Raw genomic sequence first — 26,535 nt, forward strand, 5'->3', positions numbered from 1 at the left:
CTAGTAACTTATGAAAATAATGTGAAAATATTCAGGGTATTTTCAGTTGAGCTGATAACCGCTTGAATTTGGTAAGGTGTTGTGGCCTTAGTCAGGCATACTAAAAATCATTCCATCTTCCAAGCATCAAAAACTATTAGTAACATGAACTTTAAAAAAATATGAATTCTGAAAACTTACCCTTCACCCAGATTTTGGACTCCTTTATTTAACTGTGGGAAACAAATTAGTTTAATGTATTATAATTTCTGTTCTCCTAGTCATTTATGATAATGATTATTTAGGCATAGTCCCACCAATCTTCTTTCCAGGTCAGTGCATAATTATGTTTTTATATATCTTTTTTTTGTTGGACAAAGCTTATCGTGATTATGTACAAGAAGGGAAAGCTGGAAAGTCCTCAGGTTTTAATTGTAAATACAAATTTATTATTTAGATTTTTCTTCATTGCTTTTGACCATATTTCAGCCTAAAAATATACAGTGGTTATAATAGGTATTTTAGTATATGCCCAAAAAGATAAATAGAACTATTACTAAAGCTGTCTTTGCCCAATAGAATCTTTTCTTTGTAGGATTAAGACAAATTGCTAGAGATGTCTGTGATTTTATTCCCGTGCTAGGCAAAATCGTGATTAGAAATATTTACTGATACTGTGTGTTTTAAATACTAATTAGAAATGATATATTTAATGTATAGTGGAATAGTTTTATCCCAGAAATGGTGGAAAATATATACTTAGGAAAAAAGGCTTTTGCTAATTCCAAATGTCGAGATACATAGATGATTTTAGTCTTTTGTAATACTAATGTTTCATTTAATAAACTATGACAGTTGTCATTGAGGCCCTAATTGGGCAAAATCCAAAAGTTTCTCCTTCAAGTCGATTTTGAATGAGGCTATCTGTGTTTGTGTTTCACTAATTAATAAATATGACTGTAAAATATTTTTAAATTTGTATATGAGATAAAACCTATTACCCATTTAGCCATCATTACAAATTTGTTGTAGGTATTCTTTGTTTTTTAATGTAAAATGGAATAACTAGTAAAATACATAGCACACATGATAAATTCTATCTTGATTAATATTATAAAACATATGCTTAGAACTTGAAAGATTATTCTTTATAGTGTTTGATAAGCAATGTTGGTTAACTAATACTGTGATATTTGCTATTAGTTTGGCTTTGTTCACATAAAATCATTTTCTTAAAGGATATTTTAATGAGATTAATATATATACTATTATTTTTTACATTATGTAAATATGTAGGAAAATTGCATATTAAATGTTTATAGAAAAGTAGAATAAAATTTAAGTTCTGGGTCTTCATGATATAATGGTAATTGAGTGATAAGTCCTTCTATATTAATGATATGTGCTTAAGGTTAATTATCAGTTTATCTTTTTATTACCTGTTTTTTCTTTTTTTGGAAATATTAGATTGAATTATTATAAACTACTTACAAAAGCAAGAAATTTTTTATATGGTTAGTGTAGCTTTTTAGCAGGATGGTTAAGAGCATGGGCTCTGAAGTTCAACTTTGGTTTAAGTCCTGACTTCTCAACTTTTACAGGGGTATGTGACCCTTGAATTTAACCAGTCTGAACCTCCATTTCCTTATCTTTAAAATGTGGAATACAACTCTGCGTATCTAAGTAGGGATATTAATGAGGATTAAGTGATATGCATGAAAATGCCTGACTCATACTAAGCTCTAAGTACATGTCTGATGGTGATGGTGATGGTCTGTGGTGGGGGACAGTTAGTACAGTCCTGGTTGGCTTTGGATTTGACTCTTTTTTCAGCTCTGGCCTTGACTTGATTGCTTCTCTCACAACAGTGGGGTGCTAATCACAAAACTTTATTATTAAAACCCCCCATAGCTTCTATAGAATACAACAAATTCTGTTTTTTGATAGGAAAAAATTCCATTTCTAAAACAAATCCATGATAGTTAGTCTGATTTCAGGTGATGGAAGTGCTGTTGCTATTGATTTTTAAGCCTCTAAAACCATTAAGTTTTTTGATCCAACATTCAAATCAAGTAATAGCTGATTCTTCAATGCTAAAGTCCCTTTTTAAATTAAAATACTATATGAATCATTTAGAAAGTATAAGTAAGAAAAATGGATCGATATATTTCTTCATCTAAGATAATCACTGATAGGAATTTGAAGGTACTTTCTTATAATTTTTTAAATATTTTTGTATAGTTACTTTGTATTATTTCATACCATGACATATATTGGTATCCTTCAAGATATAATGTGTATAGATTTCCTTAATAACATTTACCACAAAATACTGTAATTCTTTGTTTTTATTTCTGTCTTCTCTAGTGGACTAATTCCAATGACATCTGTGTTTTTGTCATTATATCCATGACACCTAGTGTCTATGACATTAAAGATAATAAAAAGTGTTTGTTGGATAAATGAATGACTGAATTATGTTTGTAAGAAAAATTGCTTTAGTTCATGGGACACAGAGTTTTAGAACCTGATAGGCTGGTATTATAAATGGTGATTTAAATTGAGCTCAGATGATATACTTTCTAGGTGTGATTGCCTGTGGGCCTTCTAGATTTATACACCAAATGACTCTAAAAATATTGAATTTAGTGAGAAGCTAAATAGCTATGAATATTATGGGTGTAATATTTTTATGGGGAGAAATAGTATCCCAAGTAGACCATATAGATGAGAAAATGGTGTACAACTTAATGTTGTTATTTCAATATTTACAATTCTTTCATGTAGTTGGAAGGTGTCTTTTACTTTTTAAAGTGATTTATATTATCTTCTTTAGTAAATCAATTGAAAATTAATGCATATTGAAGAAATAAGACATTTTGTTCATATTTGAAATATGTATCATTACATTTTTTTAAATGGAGCTTAATGTATGTATGTATTCCAGCTTGAAAATAATTGGTACGTTATTACTGTGAAATAATATTTACAATTCTTCTGTTAACATTAAAGTAACATATTTCTCTTCTATTTTTAACAGTCATAGAGTATGTTATTCTTGGTTTTTCATAGAATTGCTCTTTGTATTTTTATCTGTATCTGGAGATATAATTAAAATATGTTTTTATACCCATTTTTAAATGTTTAATGAAGGGTATTTTGGTATTTAACTTGACGTGTGTCAAATTTTATTACAGGGTGACAGTTTCATTGTTTTCCATTGTTAGAAAAATTAGTTATAGCTAAAGATCTATAGAGAATAATGAAAAAATTGCTCTAATTAAAAATGTTTGGTGCTTATATACTGTCAATTCCCTTTTCAAATACTGGTAGCTTAACTGTCAAATTTAGAGTGTTTGGAAATTTGCAGGTGTTTTACAAACTAAAAATTCTAAGTTGTAATTTAAAGTTTCCTTTTCAAGTCAAATGATAATGGGTAGAAACAATTTTTAAATTTTATTAAAATTAATTTGGCCGTAGGTTTTTTGTTGAATTCTATATGTAAGTGGAATTAACTGTAATCTATGTGAATATGTATGTATATGTACATAGTGGAGCTTCAGAAAGAAATTATTTTATTAGAGAGTGGTTAATGTTCCAAAAATGTTATTTTTTGGGTAAGATTTCCCTCTTCAACATCAATATGAAGCCCTGCTTATCCTTACTTCGACCTTATTTTCCTTATCTGGTTATGTGTATGTTGTTACCGAAATCATGCATAAAGTTAGATTTATCTTTTTTAGAAAGTTAAATATAATTTTTATAATTCTGTCTTAAGTAGTGATTTTATATATATACCTGTATATGTGTGTGTGTATTAGATAATCATCATTTTTTTGTTTTGTTTTTGGCCTTTTGTTTTCTTACCTCTTTGACAGAATGTAATAAGTCAATAACATTTATCTTGGTTTTGTAGCAAGACTGGTGTGTATGTTAAATCTGAAAACCTTTTATAATTAAATCATTAATTTAAAAATTTGTTTTTGGTATTTCAATAGAAAAATACTTGTTTTAACAAATGTGTAGTTTACTAAGTTTGAATATATATAATATTAAAAATATTTTAAAGATAATTTGATTTATTCTAATTGAATTTTCTGAATAGCTATTTGAGACTGTAGTAACTACTGGTAATTTTCTAAGTATGAAAGGTGAATTTTTACTTTATAAAATATATTAAGATATTAAAACTTGTGTGTGGAATGGTGAATAGGTTATGGTTGGGGTGGGAGGCTAACATGGGGAATTAGGAGAAAGGTATAATATCCAAAAGAGTTAAGAATAAATTTCCACGCTTTTTAGTTTGAATTACTTTTGTACATGTAGTGTTTTTATTTTGTGAGCTTTTCTATGCACATACAAAAATGTTTCTCCTCAGGCCCCCTTGTATTTGCTGGTCCTATTTTTATGAACCATCGAGAACAGGCTCTAGCCAGACTCAGATCCCATCCAGCACAGCTAAAGCATAAACGGGACAAGCACAAAGGTATTTGGTCTTCCTTATCAACTAGGTGGGATACTTTCCCAATTTCTTCCACTCATTTGAATATTTGTCTCTGGTAAAATGCACAAGCCTAATTCTTCTACTTTGCTTCTATCATTATTATATAGCCTGAGGAGAAAGAACATGCTGAACGTTGTAGTTTGTCAATGACTATCAGTTTTATTTCACTTCCTTGTGTTAATTTTAATGAAGAAGACATTTTACAATATATCTCTCTCTTTTCCATTTTTCTTTTCAAATTTTATAAAGTTATGGGAAAGTGGAAAATAAGTATTGCTTTATATTTTTTATCCTTCATTATCTACTCTTAGATGACTGCATTGGTGTTTTACAATCCCTTTTTTTTAGTGCTGTTTATTTGCTTTAGAATTAACAAAATAACTAAATTGTATATAAAGTGATATGAATTGACTATTATATTTTTTGTTGTTTTAATATTACAGTTTATATACACAACACAAATAACATGAATTATTTGATATTTGAGAGTTAAATTATGAGTTTTATAGACCTATTCTAGTCCTCAGAAACTATCAGAGGTCTAAACAAGTCTGTGAGTGACTAGGAATTTATTGTTGCATAATTCTTTGATTAGAGTTCTGGGTTAATTAAAAATTTCTAGAGCAGGCTTATTTTCGTTTAAACCACAAATTATGGGTCAACTAAGATCTGGATAGAATTTAGTGCAAATAATTTATAAATTTATATGTAAATTCTGCCTTGAATCCTGGCGTGTGAACTAGAGACTCTTTCACTAGTACAATAGTTGCTAATTTCTTAAGTGTTTAGATATATCCCACAACATAGAACGTTGTAAAAACACATTATTCTCTATAGACAAGTTAATCCGACAAATATTTTGTGTCTTATATTTTACTTTGCTACAAAACCTTTATAGACTAATTTTATTTTTAAATTTTCATATCCAACATACTATCATCAATTTTTTATTTGCCTCTCTCAATCTATCAGTTTGCCACTCAAAGCAAAAAAAAACAGACAAAACCTCTGTTTTTAGTAAAAGCACAAATAGAATACTACATAAGATATTCTGCAGAAATAAAAATTGAGAGTATTTTAAATCAAATGTGATCAATGATAGTAAAATTGGTGATTGCTTTATTAACTGAGTACTTTAATGATACCATAAATATTTAGGTATAAGGAACAATATTTGGAATATGGTATTAAAATTATTTTAGTTACTGCCAGAATTTCTGATCTCATATTTTCTGCTGTGCTTCTGTTAGAACAGATCTTCTCAGTGCATTTTTCCCCAAATTATATAAAAATGGAGTTTTTCCATTACTTTACTGGAGGTTAAATATTCATATTTCATGAAACAACTTAAAGCTGTTTCAGCTCCATGTTATATGTATTTTATGGACAAACCTCTTTTTTCCAGAATTTGAAAATGAAATACTAAATGTATTCATTTAAAATTTAAAAGAGACTTTTTACAATGTCATGTTGGCTAACTATAGAAACGACTCAACAATAGCTAGCCTTCTTTACATCCTGTCTGCCATAGGGTTATTTTATAACAAGACTCATTGTGTATTTGTAGCAACCTCTTTGGAAGGACTGACTTTGTAGTATTACAATGTAGGGCCAATTTTTTTTTAAATCATAGTTTATGGTTTTATAAAATGAAGCAGTTTCATCTCTTTACCACCAAAATAAATTTAAAGCATAATATTTTATTAATTGATGAACTATTTTATGTAGAATATTAACTTACCACTCACTCATTCCTATACACCCACAAATTCTCCCTTACTCCTTTGCATTCACTGTCCCTGTTACTTAATTATCTGTCATTTAATTATCACTGCTTTTACTCTTGCTACATACAGACATAGTATTTAAATAAACTTTTTTACTGTGTGTATTCTTTTCTTTTTTTTTTTTAACCTGTTTGTCCTCTACTGAGAAATTCACTATATTAATTGCTGTGTTCCGAAATTGTAGGATGATAATAGATAAAATTGTCTAAACTATCACTTTTTTGTGGGTGTGTGTGGATGGTAAGAAATGTGGATTTATTGTTAACAAGAGTGAGTTCTAAGATGGAAACTTGGAGAGCTTCTGTCTGATTGGAGAGAACATTACAGAATCCATCTTGTTAAAGGCAGATTTGACTAGAGGCAAAATAGAGATAGAAGGCTATAAGATAAGTATAACATATAATCCACATAACATATATCAAGTTATTTTAAAAATATAGCTATAGACTATAATTCAAGCAGATAACTGGATTAACATTTATTTTAGCTATTCAGTGCCTTACATAGAAAAAGATTTTACAATAGTATTCGTAGTTAGGAACATCTGAATTGTTTTTGAGATAGTCTTGAAATCTGTCTTGAAGTGACTGATGTGAAAGTCCAAAAGCACACTGATAAACATCTGTGTATATTTTACACCTACTTTCTGTTTAGAAATGGTGTGGTGTAATGGAAATATCATAGCCTTTAGAATTAGGCCTTAAGTTCAATCCTAAATTTGTCATTTATTAGAACAATGTAGCTGTTCATAACTTTCTTTAGCTCTTCAACTTCAGTTTCCTTATTTTAAAAATAAGAATACTAATTCCTAACTGATTTTGTAGATATAAAGTTTAAATTAAGATATATGTATATATTTGTGTGTATATATTTATATACATAAGGTATATTCTTTGCAAATACAAGTCCTCCATGAATACTCCCTTTAATTCTTTAAATTGAATTCTTTGCTTTCTCTCAGAAGTACGCCAAAGGTACAAAATTTGACACATATTAAATGTGTAATTTTAGCTTGTTTTTACAAAATATTTACGATGTCAGCCTATGGTGGTGGTAAAATGCAGGAGCCTTATTTTTGATCGAACAGCGTAACTGTTCTACCATTTATTACATCAGGCTGCTTTTTTAACCCCTCTAAGCCTTGATTCTTCCCAACTGCAAAATGTAATAACAATACCTATGTCATCAGGTTATTGCACTGATGAAAGAAAACCACAGTAGTGAATATTGATTGGACACTTTTTATGTATTATTTCACTTAATCAGCATAAGAACCTCGTGAGGTAATGAACCATTATTGTTCATTTGTAGATGGGAAAGATAAGACTTAAAAGTCCAGTGTCCATTGTCATATGACTAGCAAATAGCAGAATCAGGATTCCAATCCTAGTATCTTAAGTGCCAGTGCCCAAAGCACTTATTCCTGTGCTATTTAAATTTTCACAATTGTTATTTCACAATCATTTCACAATTAGCACAGAGCAAGTGCTTAGCAAACTGTCTTTATGCTATGTCTCTGTTGAGAGGTTTGTATCTACATTTTGTCTCTGATTCATGGCAGAGGGCAAAATACTACACTGAAAGGCTTCTAACCAGGCTTCAGTACATTTATATAAAGTGGAATGATACTTATAATGTCAGATTTAGTTAAGTCTGGCAAGTCGTTGGATTTAGTAAAGTCTGTCTTTATGTAAAATCAAATTTAATTTTAATAAATAGATATTTTTACCAATTGAGACAAAACTGTAAAATTTCTACACATTTGTCATCTTATTTAAATAGTCTTTGGAAGATACTTAACTCCTTTTTATATAGGCCCGTGTTTCTATTTAACCATTCCACTGTCTTTCCAAGATGATGAGTCTCTGAACTAATAGGATATTTCATTTAGGATGAAGTAAAAGTAAATGTTGGGACTTTTTTTTCTAGCCTTCCTTACTTGTGGATTGAATTTGGCAAACCCACATTAGATAATTTAGCAGAGGAAACATAATCTTTATCATATTATAGTAAAACCTCTCACTAATTCAGAATTTGTGATACTTCAGATGCAGTATTTATGATCTTTTTTGAGTAAAAAATTCAAAATAATTTCTTCCTCTGAATTTTCAGGGTCATACTTATAAGGGGAAACCTGTCTAAAATCAGTAGCTTTTCAAACCAAGGGCTCAAGAAATGAAGGATTCCTTCAACGTGCCTTCAACCTCTGGGTCCAGCAGTTAATTCTTGTATGTTAAAGGACTTTTATGTTTATGGTATACTTTTATGTCATATAGGCCTATTTTGAATTATAGGTAACCACATTTTATTTATTGTAGCATTTAGTTTCATCTATAATCTATACTGCTTGAAAGTAATAAAACTTAATTTTTACTTAAGTGTTTATGATTATGACCTTTCAGTAAGTCATATGGGCCAATGCATTCTATATTATTCTGAATTAGTGAGGTTTTACTGTCCTAGACTTATAAAGAGTTAAAAGCTTTTTGAAGTGATAGTCATTTAGTTATAAAAAGGGAAGTCATAATTTAGGCCAATTTCATCTTACCTAGATATTACTGAAGGCTAGATATAGTAAATAAAAAAAGACAAGATAATGTTAACATGAAATTATTTGATATTCTAAAATGAAGTGGAAATCCAGAATTATTTAAAAATGTGTGTTTGTAGATCTACATATGTATCTGCATATTGTACATACTTGTTTAGAGTTGCTGTACCACAAGAGAGTGGCTTAGACTAGTTGAACTTTTGAAATTCCTTCCAGATTTACATGTAATTCAATGTGCAAGGAATTTGAATCTTGATGACATAGAGGTCATTTTTTAGAGGTGCATAGTTTTGGGTTAGAAAAGTAAGTTGCCTCCCTTATTTATACTTTCCAAACTTAAGATTTTTATTCTGGAATGTGGCTTTTTATTTTGTGGTTAGAATGCCAGAACATTCTAAATCAAACGTAGAAACCAGGGATGGAGGGAAGGCCTAAAACAAGCTTAAGGGAAGGAATTAGGAAAAGGGAGGAGGAAAGAAGGAATGAAAGCAGGAAGGTTTGTTGGGAGTTGTGATTGGGGGCCAGAAGATCAAAAGCAGAATGGCTGAGGGGCAAGGTGGGACAGAAAGGTAAATGAGAGTAAGCCATTGAACTGTGATGTATTGGATAAAACTATTTGGTTTTTATAAAAGTTTAAAAGTTCAGTTGAAATTAGTCATACAGGTAGACAGAGTAGCCTTTCTAAGATGTGTTTGGGAAATCTAAGTCTTTTCTGAGTCAACTAGGAATATTTTTTTAATGGCTAATACTAACAATACCACTTCTTTTAAAATAATAAATGACTTTGCATGCAGTTATTTTTTATGCAAACTAAATTTTCCCATATGAACTATTTATTACATGTAGGATTTTGTTACTTCTTTAATGATCTGTTTATGTTACATAACTGGTTAGCTTAATAAGATTTTATCCATAACCGTATCTTATCTCTGTTTTTATTGACTTAGTGATATTTGCAAACAGAACTATTCCATATATCTTTTCAAAGTTGCTCCTTTGCAGGTAGATTCTTGATCTCTCACTCCTAACAGCTGCAGTCTTCTTGCTTCTTCCTTTTAACATTTTTCTCTTGTTCTTCCATAATAAAGTGATTTATAACTGTTTTTGAAGATGAATAATGGCTTAATTACAAATTATAACACTTAACAGATGGAAGTGGAGAACGAGGAGAAAAGGATGCAAGCAAAATCACAACATACCCTCCAGGCTCTGTGAGATTTGACTGTGAGCTCCGAGCTGTACAAGTCAGCTGTGGATTTCACCATTCAGGTAGCAGCTGGAACTTTAGGGTATAACTGAATTTTTACAATTGTGCTAAATAACTTATTTGTTTAGTTTTGATGAATGTAGTCTGTCACTGTGCTAAAAGCTATAGTGTGGCAATTTCAAGTCTTTAAATACTTGGTATTTATTATAGATCTCTTTTAAAAACTATGGCATGATGGAATAGGTACTTGTCCAGAGATCTAACTTGAAATTTATTTTATAACTCAGTTAATGAAATTCCTGAGGGTGGAATAACCCCTGGAATCCCTTTAAACTCTAGAATTGTGTGAATTTTATAACCTGGTCCCATATTTTGTTACTGTTCAGTGAGAAATGTGAATTAACAACTATCTTTGTTTTCTCAAAATGTAGAAAATAATTAAATTTTCTTAAATTTAATAAATAAAATAAAGTAAATTATTAATATTTGGGTTTTATAGCTTAGATTATACCATTCAACCTTTATAAAAACAAAAAATGTTAAATTCTTTCATTAATACTAAATATATTTCCTTATTTTATAAGGCATTGACCGATATTAAAGTTCTGATATTTCGTTGATGTGCATAATTGTACAAACCTCAAACCTATCTGCTACCTATATAATTATTCTAGATGAGAGAAAAATATTTTATATTAGTTACTCATTACTAAAAATTTTACAGTTGATCCAAACTAGTTGGTAAAGTTATTAAGTGGCATTTATAAGAAGTTTATTATGTATTATGAAAAATATTATGCACTTTTAATACTTACAAAAAAATTTGTAGAACTAAAATTATTTCTCCCTAAATATAAAGCTGTTGGTGCTTCCATTGCATATTTCTAATGGCTCCCTAAATTAGTGAAATTTCAGCAGTGAAAATTACACTGCTTTCAGAATCGTCGTGCTAAAAATAACAAAATGCATATAATGAAAAAATAAAGCTCTGTATTTTGGTTTCAGTGGTTTTAATGGAAAATGGAGATGTCTATACATTTGGATACGGACAGCATGGGCAGCTGGGGCATGGAGATGTCAATTCCAGGTACTCTAACTTTTTGTTTGAAAATATTGGGGTTTTTTCCCTCTCTTTTCCTCTTCCTAAAGGAAATAGGAATCTTGAAATAGTATCTATGCCACTGTTTTACAAAGTGTGACCCATAAACTATTGATGTTTTTTGATTTTGTGGTTGAGTGCTTTTGTGGGGATAGATGATTTTGTAGTTTCAGGAGAAAAGTTGATTTGCATTTTATATGTTAAAAATATAGGAGTGATTATGATTATCACAAAATTCTATGTTCTTGATATTACCTTTTTTAAAGGCTGTTCATGGCAATAGAAAAGACAAGGAATATCCCCAAATTGCATTTTAAAAAACAGCAATAGATTCATTCATATTCCTTGATTTTGTTTGTTTTGAAATTTTGGCCTAATACAAACATAGTATTGAAGCTTTCAAATAATTTTCAAACAAACCCTAATAGTCCCTCAGAGAAACTGCTTTGACTTATGTAGAGCAGTGAGAACTATTTGTGGTAGAGACTACAGACATTTCCTAATAGCCATTCTTCCCTACTTTGTTCAGTAGAGTTTCACTTGGTAGCATGACCATGCAGTTGAAGACTTCATTTTCCTGCCTCCATTGCAGTAAGATACGGCCTCCTGAACTAAAGTGATATATGCAGCTTTGGAATCACGCTGTTAAAGAGAAGGGGGGATACCCTTCCATTTCCCTTTCTTCCCTCCTAGCTTGCTTCCTGGAATCCATGTGTGGTGGCAGAGACTGGAGAAGTCTTCATAGCGATCATAAGTTGGAACCCATGTATTAAAAATGGCAGAGCTACAATGTAGAAATAGTCTTGGGTCCCTGAAAGCGGAGACCTGCCACATTAGCTCCTTACAATTGGCTGATTACCTGAGAGACAAGTACACTTCTATCTTGTTTAAGTTCCTGTTACTTTGATTTTCATTACAGAGGCTGATTCCATATTCTGCTGAATACAGTGAAAGTGCTTTTGGTCAAATGTATAGAAAATCCATCTTCATTAGTTCTGGTCTTCCAAGAAGATGCTAAGACAGGATTAGATGTGCAAAGGATTTATTGGGAGAAAATTCCTGTGAAAGGTGAAAGGGAAAAGAACAGGAATAGATAGGGAGAATCTTCAGAAATGGTGTAAGTTTGATGCTTGTGAAAGGAAACAAGGCAGAAGCATGAAGCAGGAGGGGTCTGGATTACAGTGCAGTTCTGAGGAAGTCCAGCCAGGCCAAGGTGGCTTTGGAGGAGTCCCAAGTTGGGCGCGTTGGGCCAGCATTAATACGTTCACTGTGCTCAGTCACAGGCTAGTAGTGACCCAAGGAAAGAATGGCCTCATGGGTCCTAAAGAACAGTATCTGAGGCTGTCAGTCAACTATGCTTCCTGCAGCAGGCTGTCCTGAAGATCTGAATGATCCACGTGTGACTGCCCCACCACTGAAACCAGGCTTATATCAAGTGTGGAGATAGGTAGGGCAGCTTCAGGCCAGACCTGACTCATCAGTTCAGTTTGCCACAAGATCCTTCTTTCTTTTTGACTCTCTACTGTGCCTTATTCTTCCTTATATACATAAGATACCTGTCAGAATCAACTAAACCTGTATGGTTACTCATTCATATACAGGGAATCACTCTAGCCATTAATTAAAATCCAGGATTTTCAGTTTGTTCTGAAACCACTCCAATACTGTGGCAGGGATGGAATTATACTTTAGATGGCAAAGACAAGTAGTTCTTAATCTTGACTGAACATTGGAATTATTTGGGGAACTTCAAAAATGCCATGCATATATTTTACACTAGAATTTCTAAGAGGTATGTGTTTGGAGATGGGATGGGGGTGTTGAATAGAAGCTGCAAGGGCAGTGCTAGCTAGATGCTATTGGGAGGTTTGTTTTTTTCAAAAAGCTCTTCAAGTTTTAATGCACATCTAGAATTGAGAACCACTGTCTGCCCCAGTAAGGGAAGGTCAGAGCAAGGATGAAATGGAATGTCCTTAGTTACTCTGATGAATGTTGCTAATGAGAAGAGATGATTGAGGTATCCCTGAGTTGAACTTCTCTCTAAAAACACAAGTGGCTCTTAACATTGGATACTATTGTAAGGGGTTTGTAAAACTGTCACAATCTTAATGATACATATTGTGCTTGGAAAAGAAAGCAAAGGTCTTTGGCAGAATTAGTTTATCAAATGTGAATGGATGTTATCTGGATATTTGACATTGGGCATTGGACATGACAAAATATCAATGGCTTGCAGAGTTGAGCAATTATTAATCACAGGTGTTGAAAGGCAACAGATACTTTTTTTTTTTTTCATTTGAAAGGCATCACTGATATGCAAAGACTGAGTCAGGGCTTCTAATTTGTGTGGAGAATTTGGCAACTTCTTTTTTCTCACTGAAGACTCATGACACTTTAAGAAGAAGAGGGTTTATTATTATCTTTATCATCATCATCACTGTTGTTACTTAGCTGGTGATTATTTTGTGAGTCATGATATAAACTGGGAAAGGTGTGTTGCAGTTAGACATGGTGGAGCATCAAGGAGGGCCCTTCTTCACAAATCAGACTTTGTACTTGGACGTCACAGAAAATAATTGGCTAATTAGCTGTATTTTGTGCTCCTGACTTAGTGGTAGGAAAACAGTGAAAATTATGACTAATCAAATCACAGCCCTCAGGTGAGTGCAGTGTAAAGAATGAACAAAATAAACACAAAATCCTGCCATACCACATTGGGTTGTAATGGCTTTTGAAAAGGAAGGTGTTCATGCTGATTCATTTAAAATGAAGAAGTACCTAAACACACTGCTTTGGGTCTCCATTATACCAGTGAGCACCATTACTTGATTTGCAGTGCCCTGCTCAGGTGGTGATATCATGCAATATGCTGAGTATTTTGAATAGCTTGAATTTATCATCTTCATGAAATATGAAGGGTTTAAATGTTAAAAAGAAACATCAGGGTTTCTTAAGAAGAGTAAACTCTGGTAGGATTTGCTTTACCTGCCCAAAGTTGTTCTTTTCCAACATGTAAAGTTATACTCCTGGTTGCATTCACTGAGTTGTAACTAGAAGGCTGATTACATGTGGTGTGGTTAGAGCTCAGTTGGATGGCCTAATGAATTAATCCCTGCACACTGTGCCTGGCAGATTGAACAAAATGTAGTCAAACCTATTTCTGCTGCAAGCATTTTGGTTTACCCTGTGTGACACTTGGGAGGCAGGTGTCAAGAATTGTGTCATTAATTCAGAATTGACCATTTATATGGGGGAACAATCCCAGTAGAAACAAAGTCCTATAATATACAATATTAACTACCATAAAGAAAGATATTTATAGATATTTAGTTGAGATAAAGTATAAAGCTGAAGGATATTTTTTAAATCAAGTGCTTGATTTTTAGTAATCAAGTGCTTTTAACAAGTTTATTGTACAGCACACAATGTGTAAGGCACATACTGTAGTGTGCATGATGATCAAGATAGAAAGGTATTACTGCTTTTCTGTTTATTTAATGTTTTGTCTTGCCAGAATGACTGAGTTCAGTCTCTACTTTGGGTCCTGATTCTATCACTTAACACCTATATGACTTTGGCCAAGTTTCTTAACTTTCTTGTGTCTCAGTTTCTTCCTGTATTAAAAGGGAGTAAGTGTATTTCCCTCAGAAGGCTACTGTGGGAGATGAGTGAGATGACTGATGCCTGTCATTTACTTAGCACAGTGACTAGCCCATAGTAAGTGCTCAGTAAATGTTCACTGTTATTACTACTGCTTTTTAAAGTGCCTGTCAAAAAACTTATGAGGGCTTTAACACATTCCCTCATGACATGAGTCTGCCAACCCTTTTTCTTGCTTATTTTGTTCAGTATGCTCCTAAATTTCCCAATTCCCAATTCTTTTACCATTGTCAGTAAACTTAAGTCTGGATGTTGGAAAAGGGACTATGTAGTTTAGATGCTTTTATTTGATAATTCTTACAGTTTCTGTATTTCCCCTTTTTCTTGATATGCTGTCCTTCTGCATTAATATGCTGCATAATCACTGTGCCTGGAACCATTTAGACAAGGTTCAAATCTTTGCATCATCTCTCACCAACTATGTGACTGTATCTTACTAAGCCTTAGTTTAACTGTGCTATAGGATTGCTGAAGAATTAATATAGTGTATATAAAAAAAATGCCAGGTGTGCTACTTTTTTTTTTCTGTTCTTCCTGTTTTCCTAATTCAGTAAATGGTCTCACTGGTATCTCAAAAAGAGATCAAAGAATGTGTATTTGAAGACCTGCTACCAACTCTTGGGAAAACCCTTTAAAATCTTCAGATCTACCCATAGAGTTAATTTTGATGATCTGTAGTGGGTTTTATGTGAAAGTGCTTTGTAAACTGCAGGCAGGTAAACAATTATAGAAACTTTCCTTTTAATGCTTTGTTTGAATTGAATTGGACATTTCTGTGAGGGCCTTAGTTCACCATATAGCCCTTTGAAGTGGTCATTGTTTATTTGCAAAAACTCCCTATACCTCAGAGTTGAGAACCACTTATCTTCCACTGCTGTTCCTAGCCATATTACCCCATCCTCAGGTAAAAAACTGCTGTATTTTGAGGCATGGCCATTCTGGTCTCCTCCCCTTTTATCACCTTTTTACCTTTCTGTCATGGCCTTTCATTCATTGAAAGTTTAGTACCTGGCTTACAATATTTTCTCACTCTGAGTCTTATCACACTTATGAGTGACTTCATTTCCATGTGAATGATCACATACAATATATGTACCTCGACAGTCTTATTATCTATTGAACTTTACTTGCAGAGTCATGGCGGTTATTCTCAGGACCCATCCTAGGTCTAGCACAGCTCCAACTCTGAATTCTTAAGTTTAAACCACCCTTAATCTAATGGCTGTTTCTTCTTTTTCTTAGCTTTATTTTACTTGGCCTTTGACTTTATCAGTACTTTGTTCCCTATAGCCCTCTACATTTTTATTCTTTTTCCTGCTTTTCATTTTACTTTTACCCAAGTTAGAGATTGTTATTTATTCTCTTCACATTTGCTTTCACCAGTATCCTCATTTTCTCACCCTCTTGTTCTTGGTGCTAGGGCATGACAAAACTTGAATTGATCTACATGGCAAAAGCATGAGTCTATATAGGTTTTCCATGGCTAACCTAAGCTTCTGAAAAAAAATAAGTTGCCACACATGTTCAGATTGTTACATGATTTCCAGATTAAACCAGCCCTTCTACAGTGGGCAGTAATTCTCCTGTTTTATAGCTTTGAACTGCTTGTTTAAAATCTTTTGAGAATTTGCTGTAAGGTACATGCTCTCTCTTCAGAAAAAAAGCCATAGGAATTTCTACATTTGAGTTGCCTTACAAATTTAGGAGGTTAATAGATTCCTGAAGCTGACTTACAGACTTCTTAGAAGTCATTTGGATCTGGGTAAAAACTCCTAGATATTTATTTGTTCCATTCACCAATGTACTTTTTTGTAATCTTTGGATTCTCTGCTCACCCATTTCCTTCTTCCTCTGAGAATGATCTCTGTTCACATCACAACAAAAATAAAAACTATTAGATGGGAAATTCTTCAGCCCACCCACTCTACCAACCTATCTGCCTCCATACTACTTCTCTGCTCCTTTTTCATGTTATATTGAAAGAGGGACCTGTTTTTGTCCATGTTATGAAGTGTATCTATCTTTTTCTTGCAGATCTAGTTCTTTCTTAACTCCTTTCTGAGTTGTATCTTTAGCCTCTTAACTTTACTCACTCTTTTTACTTCTGAAAATCTGTTATTTTAAAAAGAACAAAGCCTCTCCTTCAGCCTTATTTTCCCTTTAGCTGTTGGTTCTCCATTTTTCCTTTTTCACTGAGGTTCTTTAAGGGATTGCATAATCTCTGACCCCACTGTTAATTCCTCATCTACTACCGTGTTGTGCCTACCTCCACCAAAGAGACTTTCTTCTTGGTAAATCAGGTGGCCACTTGTATGTAACTCTGGAGTATTTAGATGTACGTTATTTCCTTTTTGAAACCTTCCCTTCCAGTGACTCTCTTCATACCATATTTCTCTAGATTGTATTATTCCTCTTTGTTATATACTAGATTTCTATGAGCTCTTCTTCCTCTGTCCATACCTAAAGTGTTAGAAGAGATCCATGCTGGAAACTAGGATCTCGTCTCTCTGTAATCTTCTTCCTAGATCTCATTCATTCTCATAGCTTAAGTGAATGGTCCTACCATAGACCTCATTGCTTAAGCAGATAACCTTCCTTGCCCCATATCAATCATTTGGCAGGTTCTGTTCCTTGCAGAGCTGTCAATTGCTTTTTCCTTTCAGTTCACATCGTTCCTCGTTCAGGCCCTCATCATAATACATCCAATTTATTGTGAAATTGTCTTAACTAGGTTTCCAGCTGCCAGTCTTTCCCCTTCCCAACTCATTTTTCATTGAGGCCTGAAAAATGATTGAAAATATATTTTATATAATTTCACAAAATGTAAAGCATCATAATACATTATCTGAAAAACAGGTCTCCTCTATTATGTATGGACTATTCCTACCTTGATTATCCTAATTATAGATAATGATAACTAAAAGTGGTTAATAAATGGTGAATAAAGTGATACAAAGATGGGTAACCAGGATAATTGTGATGGATGCAAGGATGCCATTTATCTTAATAGTTACCATTTATTAAGTGTTAGTTATGTGCCAGACACTGATCCAAGCACTTGACATATGTGAGCTTCTGTATTATTCATAGGAACCCTGTAGGGTAGATACTGTTCAATGTTATCCACCATGTTATAGAAGAGAAAGCTGAACTACAAAAAGGATGAGTAACCTGTTCAAAGTCACGGTCACATTGCTGTTAGACAGTGAAGCCAGGATTCACCCCTAGGCAGCCTGGCACTAGAGCCTGAGTCTTTAGCTGGTATGGCAGTGCCTGCCATGGGCTGCATTCTGATTTATTAACTGCTACCTCTCAGATTCTAAGGTTGCAGCTCAGTGAAAAAGAAGAGAAGACATAAAGTTAATTGCTTTGTAGTTCCTAGATCAGCTTTCTATTAAAACAACACATGATTTTTATTTCATCCAGTGAATACTGTAGAGATCTCTAACATGTCATTCACTATAAAAGATAAAATTTTCTTCCTTTTAAAACAACAGCAGCACCAGTTTTTCAGAAAAAATAAAATATGTCTATAATTAGGGTAGTAAATTCAGGAAATCTTACTCATAATTTTCTTAAAGCCAATAATTATGTCTTTTTCATCTTGTATACATAGCACCTAGAATGGAGACAGGCATATAGTACCTAACTAAGTGTTAACTGAATATTCTTAATGCCTTTTATCTCTTCTGTTTCTTTATTGCATTATTTATTGTTTTTTATTCCAGTTTGGTCTTGTGAGAAATTGACTTAATTTTTTTCTTTAATCTAGGGGATGTCCCACTCTTGTTCAAGCGTTGCCAGGCCCTAGCACACAAGTTACTGCAGGCAGCAACCACACGGCAGTACTTTTAATGGATGGACAGGTCTTCACATTTGGAAGTTTTTCTGTAAGGAATTTTTTAAGCATTAATAATATTGATTTGTACCATTGCTTCACAATTTGTCTATATTAGCTATTCTTTCTGGTTTTAGTGAAATTCTTGTATTATAATTATTGCATATGCTTATTTCACACCCAGCACACACAAAACCTGAATGGCATTACTTTGAAAGGATTTTCTCCTCTAGTGTAGCATTAGAATTTATTGAATTTAACAGCTTTAGGATTGGACATATTTATTCCAGGTCAGAGTCCATTAAACATTCAGGAGAGCTAATTCTGTCATTCAAAAGCCTATTTCTTAACTAGCTTGTAATAATACATTTTTCTTAACATACAGAAATTATTTCTATTTTAGAACTTTTTCAAAGGCTAGTTTTCTTATTAGTTATGTTGAAAGTTATACTTTCCTTTTCCTCTCCCTCTCTCTTTGTGTGTCTCTCTAGTTGCCTGTTTTGCTCTCTTTTCTTTTTGCCAAAGCTGGAAAGAGTGAAAGTGCTCTGAGAATTTTGTAATTTAGGTATAGTGGAGATCATTAGACTGTGCTAATCAACCTATACCATCTCTGATTTGGCTAACTATTCAGAACTCTATAACAGAACTCACTGAGATGTTATTTGCAACTCAATATTTTTGTAACACATAACTGTGAACCTAAAAAAAAACACTTTTATAGTGGAAAGTGGATCAAAAACCTGAATGTAAGTCATGAAACCATAAAACTCATAGAAAAAAACATAGGCAAAAATCTCTTGGACATAAACATGAGCGACTTCTTCATGAATATATCTACCCAGCAAGGGAAATAAAAGCAAAAATTAGCAAGTGGGACTATATCAAGCTGAAAAGCTTCTGTACAGCAAAGGATATCATCAGTAGAACAAAAAGGTATCCTATAGTATGGCAGAATATATTCATAAATGACAGATCCGATAAAGGGTTGACATCCAAAATATATAAAGAGCTCACGCACCTCAACAAACAAAAAGCAAATAATCCAATTAAAAAATGGTCAGAGAAGCTGAACAGACAGTTCTCCAAAGAAGAAACTCAGATGGCCAACAGACACATGAAAAGATGCTCCACATCACTAGTCCTCAGAGAAATGCAAATTAAAACCACAATGAGATATCACCTCACACCAGTAAGGATCGCCACCATCCAAAAGACAAACAACAATAAATGTTGGCGAGGTTGTAGAGAAAGGGGAACCCTCCTACACTACTGGTGAGAATGTAAATTAGTTCAACCATTGTGGAAGCAGTATGGAGGTTCCTCAAAAAGCTCAAAATAGAAATACATTTGACCCAGGAATTGCACTTCTAGGAATTTACCCTAAGAATGCAGCAGCCCAGTTTGAAAGACATGCATCTCTATGTTTATCGCAGCACTATTTACAATAGCCAGGAAATGGAAGCAACCTAAGCGTCTATCAGTAGATGAACGGATAAAGAAGATGTGGTACATATATACAATGGAATATTATTCAGGCATAAGAAGAAAACAAATCCTACCATTTGCAACAACATGGATGGAGCTAGAGGATGTTATGCTCAGTGAAATAAGCCAGGCAGAGAAAGACAAGTACCAAATGATTTCACTCATCTGTGGAGTATAAGAACAAAGAAAAACTGAAGGAACAAAACAGCAGTAGACTCACAGAACCCAAGAATGGACTAACAGTTACCAAAGGGAAAGGGACCGGGGAGGATGGGTGGGAAGGGAGGGATAAGGGGAAAAAAAACAAAAACACAGGGCATTACTGTTAGCAGACATAATGTAGAGGTGGGGCACAGGGAGGGCTGTACAACATAGAGAAGACAAGTGGTGATTCTATAGCATCTTACTACACTGATAGACACTGACTATAATGGGATATGTGGGGGGGATTTGGTGATGGGGGGAGTCTAGTAAACATAATGTTGCTCATGTAATTATAGATTAATGATACCAAAATTAAAAAAAAAAAAACTACACAGTAGTGAAATCAGACATTTCACCAGGTGATCAAATTTCCATCACCAACAAGGGGCAAGTGGCATTCTGTGTTTCCTGATGTGATGCGTGAGAAGAACACAACATCTCTTACATGGTGTTTTGGCCTGGAATGTACAACCTGAATCTGAACATACGGAAGTACCAGAGAAACAAAACTGAGGAATTTTATTTTTAAAAAAAGGTACCATATTCTTCAAAAATGTCAGTATCATAACAGAGAAACAGAAGAAGGTGTGGAAATGTTACAGATTAAAGGAGACTAAAGAGACATGACAAACAAATACAATGCCTGATGCTGGTCTGGAGGGGGAAACATGCCAAAAAATAATGATTGGGTCAACTAACAAAATACAAACTCAAGTACTTAGGAGTAAAGGGTCATTATATATGCAGGTTATTCTTAAAGAATTCAGGGGAAAAATTCTTTATACACACACACACACACACACACACACACACACACACACACACACACACAGTGCATAGTGAGAAGGAGAACGCATATATGCAAATGATAAAGAAAACAGATCAAAATGCTATCAATAGGTGAACCTGGTTGAGGAGTACATGGGCGTTTTACGTACTATTCTTAGTTTTTGCGACCTTTCTGTAAGTCTAAAGAAATTTCCACATAAAAGTGTTTATTTTATTTTATTATCATTTTTTAAAAATTTTGGTATCATTAATCTACAATTACAAGAAGAACATTATGTTTACTAGGCTGCCCCCTTCACCAAGTCCTCCCCACATACCACATTACAGTCACTGTCCATCAGCGTAGTAAGATGCTGGAGAATCACTACTTGTGTTCTCTGTGTTGCACAGCTCTCCCTGTGCCTCCCCCCACATTATACATGCTAATCGTAATATCCCGTTTCTTTTTCCACCCCCTTATCCCTCCCTTCCCACTCATCCTCCCCCGTCCCTTTCCCTTTGGTAACTGCTAGTCCATTCTTGCGTTCTGTGATTCTGCTGCTGTTTTGTTCCTTCAGTTTTTCTTTGTTCTTATACTCCACAAATGAGTGAAATCATTTGGTACTTGTCTTTCTCTGCCTGGCTTATTTCACTGAGCATAACACCCTCTAGCTCCATCCATGTTGTTGCAAATGGTAGGATTTGTTTTCTTCTTATGCCTGAATAATATTCCATTGTATATATGTACCACATCTTCTTTATCTGTTCATCTACTGATAGACACTTAGGTTGCTTCCATTTCCTGGCTATTGTAAATAGTGCTGCGATGAACATAGGGATACATATGTCTTTTTCAAACTGGGCTACTATATTCTTAGGGTAAATTCCTAGAAGTAGAATTCCTGGGTCAAATAGTATTTCTATTTTGAGCTTTTTGAGGAACCTCCATACTGCTTTCCACAATGGTTGAACTAATTTACATTCCCACCAGCAGTGTAGGAGGGTATCCCTTTCTCCACAACCTCACATATAGTTAGTGTTTTTATTCCTTGAGGCCAGTAAGCAGTCTATGGTTTGACACTTTTAAGACAGTTTTAAGATACCTGCTTCTCATCAAAGTTTCCCCCAGATTTAGCATCCATTGTCATTCTTGCCTGAATGAAGTCTTTACTGCAGTGGTTGCAAAAGGATGATTTTCCAACTCTAGCACCCCTCACATTTACCAGTTGGCCCTTTGTATTTTATTGTAATCAAGAGCCCTCCTTTCTTACTTGTTTGTCTGTCTTTCTACTTCTTATGGGTATAAACACATGTGTTTGTATTTTCTTCATCACTGTCATTATTGGGGTGCTTACATGAGCTCAGATTTGGCCAGCGGGAGTTCCTTTAAGCTGATTCTTAATGTTCTTGTGACTTGCCCCCTAATTTTTTTGAGCACTTTCTTACTTCCAGCATAATTCAATATTCCAGGCTTATCTCTATCAGTCCTAGAATCAGCCATCTCTCCAAAGACCTGGTCTCTTTTTAGTGAAAAACAGTATTAGACATGAAATGATCACATATATTCATTGCTATGGGGTGTCTTTGCATCTCCAATACACATATACATGCATATACACATATGGATAGGTATTTTAGGAATCTGATTCCAATCTATTCCCACAGGGTGCTTTCTTACCTTGTCCCATTCCGTATTTATGTCCCTTTTCTCACAGCAAGAGTCCCGGCTCCCAACAATATCAGTGTATTTATTTCTCATTCACTCAGTCCTAAAATATGTCTAGAACAGCTTTGCCCACACTGCTGTTAAAACAAGCTCACTAAAAGGAGTTCAGGATGGGTTTGTCACTCTTGTTCCTGAGCCCCTTACATGTGTCCCACTGTAAGACTGAAGGACGTAGTCAGATACTTTTTTCATTAGTCACTTGGATTCTTTCTTCCCACCCTCTTCCAGAAGAATTATATTATTCCTTTGAAATAGAGGTGGGCTCATTTGTTTGTTTGCTTTTTTTTAATTAATAAAAACTTTTATATCAATAAAAAATAAACACAAGTAACAGATTGTTTATAAAGAGCAGCATCTGCCAAGGATCACCTCCTTCCCTTTGTCCCTAAAAACAGGCCCTTTCCCAGGTCCCTTTTAAAGTTTCATCATGTCCTGGGGTAGGGGTTCATCTCTGAAAAGTGAATAGGACTGATCTCAAGGGTTGACGGAGCATGAGGGATGACCTTTCAGCATGGAGGTAACTTTGACTTTGAACAATGAATGAGGCTCCAGAGGAATGCTGGAGGTAGAGCAGAAAAGGGGTGAATTCAAAGGATTGTCACACAGTAGAGTTCCTCTTCTCCCTATTCTAACAGTCTTCCTACCCTACCTAAAACACATTACTTGAAATGCTGACCACTAGCATGTTCTGCCAACATTGAGCTCTCAGACTTCTAAGGAAAAGGGTTTGTGGTCCAATGTGCTGTTTCAGTTTGCTTTTAGTTTAAGGATAACCTTAGATATAATTTTATTTTTTGAATATACAAAAAACTAACATGTTTCTAAAAGTTTTTATACATAAATGGTATACACAAGAGGTACTTCCTCTCTTATTGCTGGCATCCCTACCTCCTCACCTGCTTCACTCCATGCTTGTAGGCAATGAACTTCTTTGTTTTCTTGTTTATCCTTCCTGTGTTTTTTCTTGTGAAGATTAATAAAGAAATAAGCACATACTCTCACATCTATATTTGCATTGAAATAGATTGTGTGTATATATTTCACACACACAATATATAATGATTCCCCCTTTATTCTTTATTTTTCAAAGATGGCAAAGCTCTTCTGCACTTTGACCTTTTCACTTTATCATATTTCCTACAAATCATTCCTTATCAGTTCACAGAAATCTTCCTTATTATTTTTTTTACATCTACATAGTATATCATGCATATATACTATAGTTTATTCAATTTATTGTGCTTAGACATTAAAGTACTTTCTAATACTTTGCAATCATAGCAGTGAATATTATTAGAGTTGTATCTTTGAGGTAGCTTTCTAGAAGTCAGATTCTGACTTTTTGCCTTCTCACAAGCAAGGTATCAGAGTGCCTGTTTGTCCACAGCCAGTAGAATGTGTGTCATGCCTTTTAATTTGCATCAAGCTGATGTATGAGAAATGGTCCTGTACACTTGTATGCTTTCTTCCTGTAGCTTGTGCTGTAAATCTTTTAAGTCCTTACTGGTGTTTAGTATTTTGACATGAAGAGTTGGATTTTCTCTTGAGATGATATTGTCAGTGCTTTTTCTCAGTCCTCCTTACTTCTCTGTTCTCCTTCTTAAGCCTCTCCTTTTGTGCTTTCCACCCTCTCAGGCTTACAGTGGCAGGTGGGTGGAGAAAACTGTTGGAATTTGGTTTCTTCCTCTGGTTACAGGTAACCTAAGGGTCTTGACATCTTCTCTTTCCTATTACTGCTGAAGGCAGTGTGGAAAGGAGTGTGAACCATGTGTGGTGTTCTTTGCCCTGTATATTGGTTTTATGTTGTGGGGGGAATGTGAATGGTAATATTAAAATCAGAGAGCCATCATTGTCCTCTAGGCCCAGAAGTGCCAGTGATAAACACATATGACTTTAAACATGGCTTATTTATAACCATATTCTGAATCCCAGGGGCTATCCAGGCATCATATATTTGCATTATTTTTCTTCATATTAAATGGTTGATAGTGAGGGAATAATTATTTCAGTAGTCAATGAAATATGTAATTAATTTCTTTGTCTTCCAAAAGCATATCTCTGAGTATGATGTATTTTGCTCACTGTTCACATTTTTACACTCTTCTTTTTTGGTCAGAGAATAAAGATAGACCTTGAAAGAAGCCAAGAGTAAACACTGAAATATTTTGGCTTCTTCTCTAATCATGTGTTTGCCACTTTTCCCTCCCCTGATTCAGCCCAGGGATTGAAACTGTGTTCCTTTGCAGTCAGTTTGTGGCTGCTTCTTGCTGTGGTGTTGAAGGTGTAATAGAATTCACTAGAAACCTAGTCATAGGGAGAGAACTTAACCAGGCTGTTTGCAGTGCCCCAGGGTCCCTTCTTCTTCAGGTGTTTTGCTATGTTTTCTGATTCCTATTTCTTGTAGGTAACCTGGGTGCCATAATGACTGTTTTCTGCCTCCATAGGGTTTATGGAAGGGAGAAAGAGCTTCTGAGCCGGGATGGATGAATGTTTACCAATCCATCATCAACATTCTTCTGCAGTTATTAGTTTAGTAGTTAGAAAGTTCCTATTACTTTAGGAATTAAACTCTTACTAACCAGGTACCTCTAGACAGTCATATTTTTCAAATGGGTCAACACTTAAGACATCATGCTTTACCATTGATTCTTCTGTTTACCTTGAAACATAAATGAAATAACTTATTAATAAATGATTGTATGAAAAATATGTAATTTTCTAATTGTATTCACAGTTGGCAGTATGTATAATTTTGGTCTCTCACCCAAATATTTTCACACTGTGTGAATTTAATAGTGACTTTATCAAAGTGAATTTTTAAGTGATCAATTTATAATACTAATTTTTAACATTACTATTTATAATACTTTTAAATGTAGATGTAAACAGCATTTCAGGGAGATTTCTTACATGGAAAAATATTTCAACTTTATTGCAATTTTTTTAATAATGAACTTTGATTTATTAGGGAGATAATTCCAGGGAGTACTAGACATTATTTTATTGCTATAAAAATGCTGGGTCCAAATTTCACATGAATTTCATTTATTAAAAAAAAATGATGAAGAATAATGACTCTTAGAACTATTTCTGTCTACTGTCTCCTTAATTTTATAAAAAATTATAGATTATTTATTCAGAAATAGTGTTAATGTGGTTTGTTTTATCTTTTAGAAAGGACAGCTGGGCAGACCAATTTTGGATGTGCCATATTGGAATGCAAAACCAGCTCCCATGCCAAACATTGGATCAAAATATGGAAGAAAAGCTACCTGGATAGGTGCAAGTGGGGACCAGACTTTCTTACGAATTGATGAAGCACTTATTAATTCCCATGTGCTTGCAACATCAGAAATTTTTGCCAGTAAACACATAATAGGTAATACCCAAAACAAACAAACCTGATCCCCCTAAAATCCTTGTCTTTACTGATAGTAAATGGTACTTCTTTACCTATTATGAGATACTGTCTAGTAGTTTTTTGTTTACTGTTCTGAAGAAATTTAAGAGAAGCTTCTAAGTGTCTGTGTTTATATGTATCTATGTGCTAGGAAAATGGAATAATTGGGAGATCTGGAAATCAAAGTATTTATAAGATAAAGACAGGTAGAAATACATGCTATATTGTAGTAGGAGAAAACTATATTGGAAGGAGAAATTTTCCTCTGTTGGTTCTTGTTAAATAAATGATAGAAATTATTTTTCACAGAACATTACACAAATCAAA

The 26,535-nt window shown here is 33.8% G+C and overlaps 1 protein-coding gene across 16 annotated transcripts in view; it reads left to right on the plus strand.

Moving 5' to 3' along the window:
- Positions 1-26,535, plus strand: part of MYCBP2 (MYC binding protein 2) — a 241,384-nt gene that overhangs the window by 72,722 nt on the left and 142,127 nt on the right. For 14 of the 16 annotated variants that reach the window (XM_073212475.1, XM_073212476.1, XM_073212480.1 and 11 more), the window contains 5 exons: positions 4,358-4,465; positions 9,971-10,090; positions 11,034-11,115; positions 18,560-18,677; positions 25,983-26,187. In XM_073212475.1, the coding sequence (XP_073068576.1) occupies positions 4,358-4,465; positions 9,971-10,090; positions 11,034-11,115; positions 18,560-18,677; positions 25,983-26,187 (633 nt within the window). Of the gene's footprint in view, positions 1-4,357; positions 4,466-7,081; positions 8,499-9,970; positions 10,091-11,033; positions 11,116-18,559; positions 18,678-25,982; positions 26,188-26,535 lie in introns of those variants that run through there. The other 2 variants (XM_073212488.1, XM_073212481.1) reach the window with 2 other exon arrangements.

Source organism: Manis javanica, chromosome 9 (genome assembly GCF_040802235.1).
Source record: "Manis javanica isolate MJ-LG chromosome 9, MJ_LKY, whole genome shotgun sequence".
Lineage (NCBI taxonomy): Eukaryota > Metazoa > Chordata > Mammalia > Pholidota > Manidae > Manis > Manis javanica.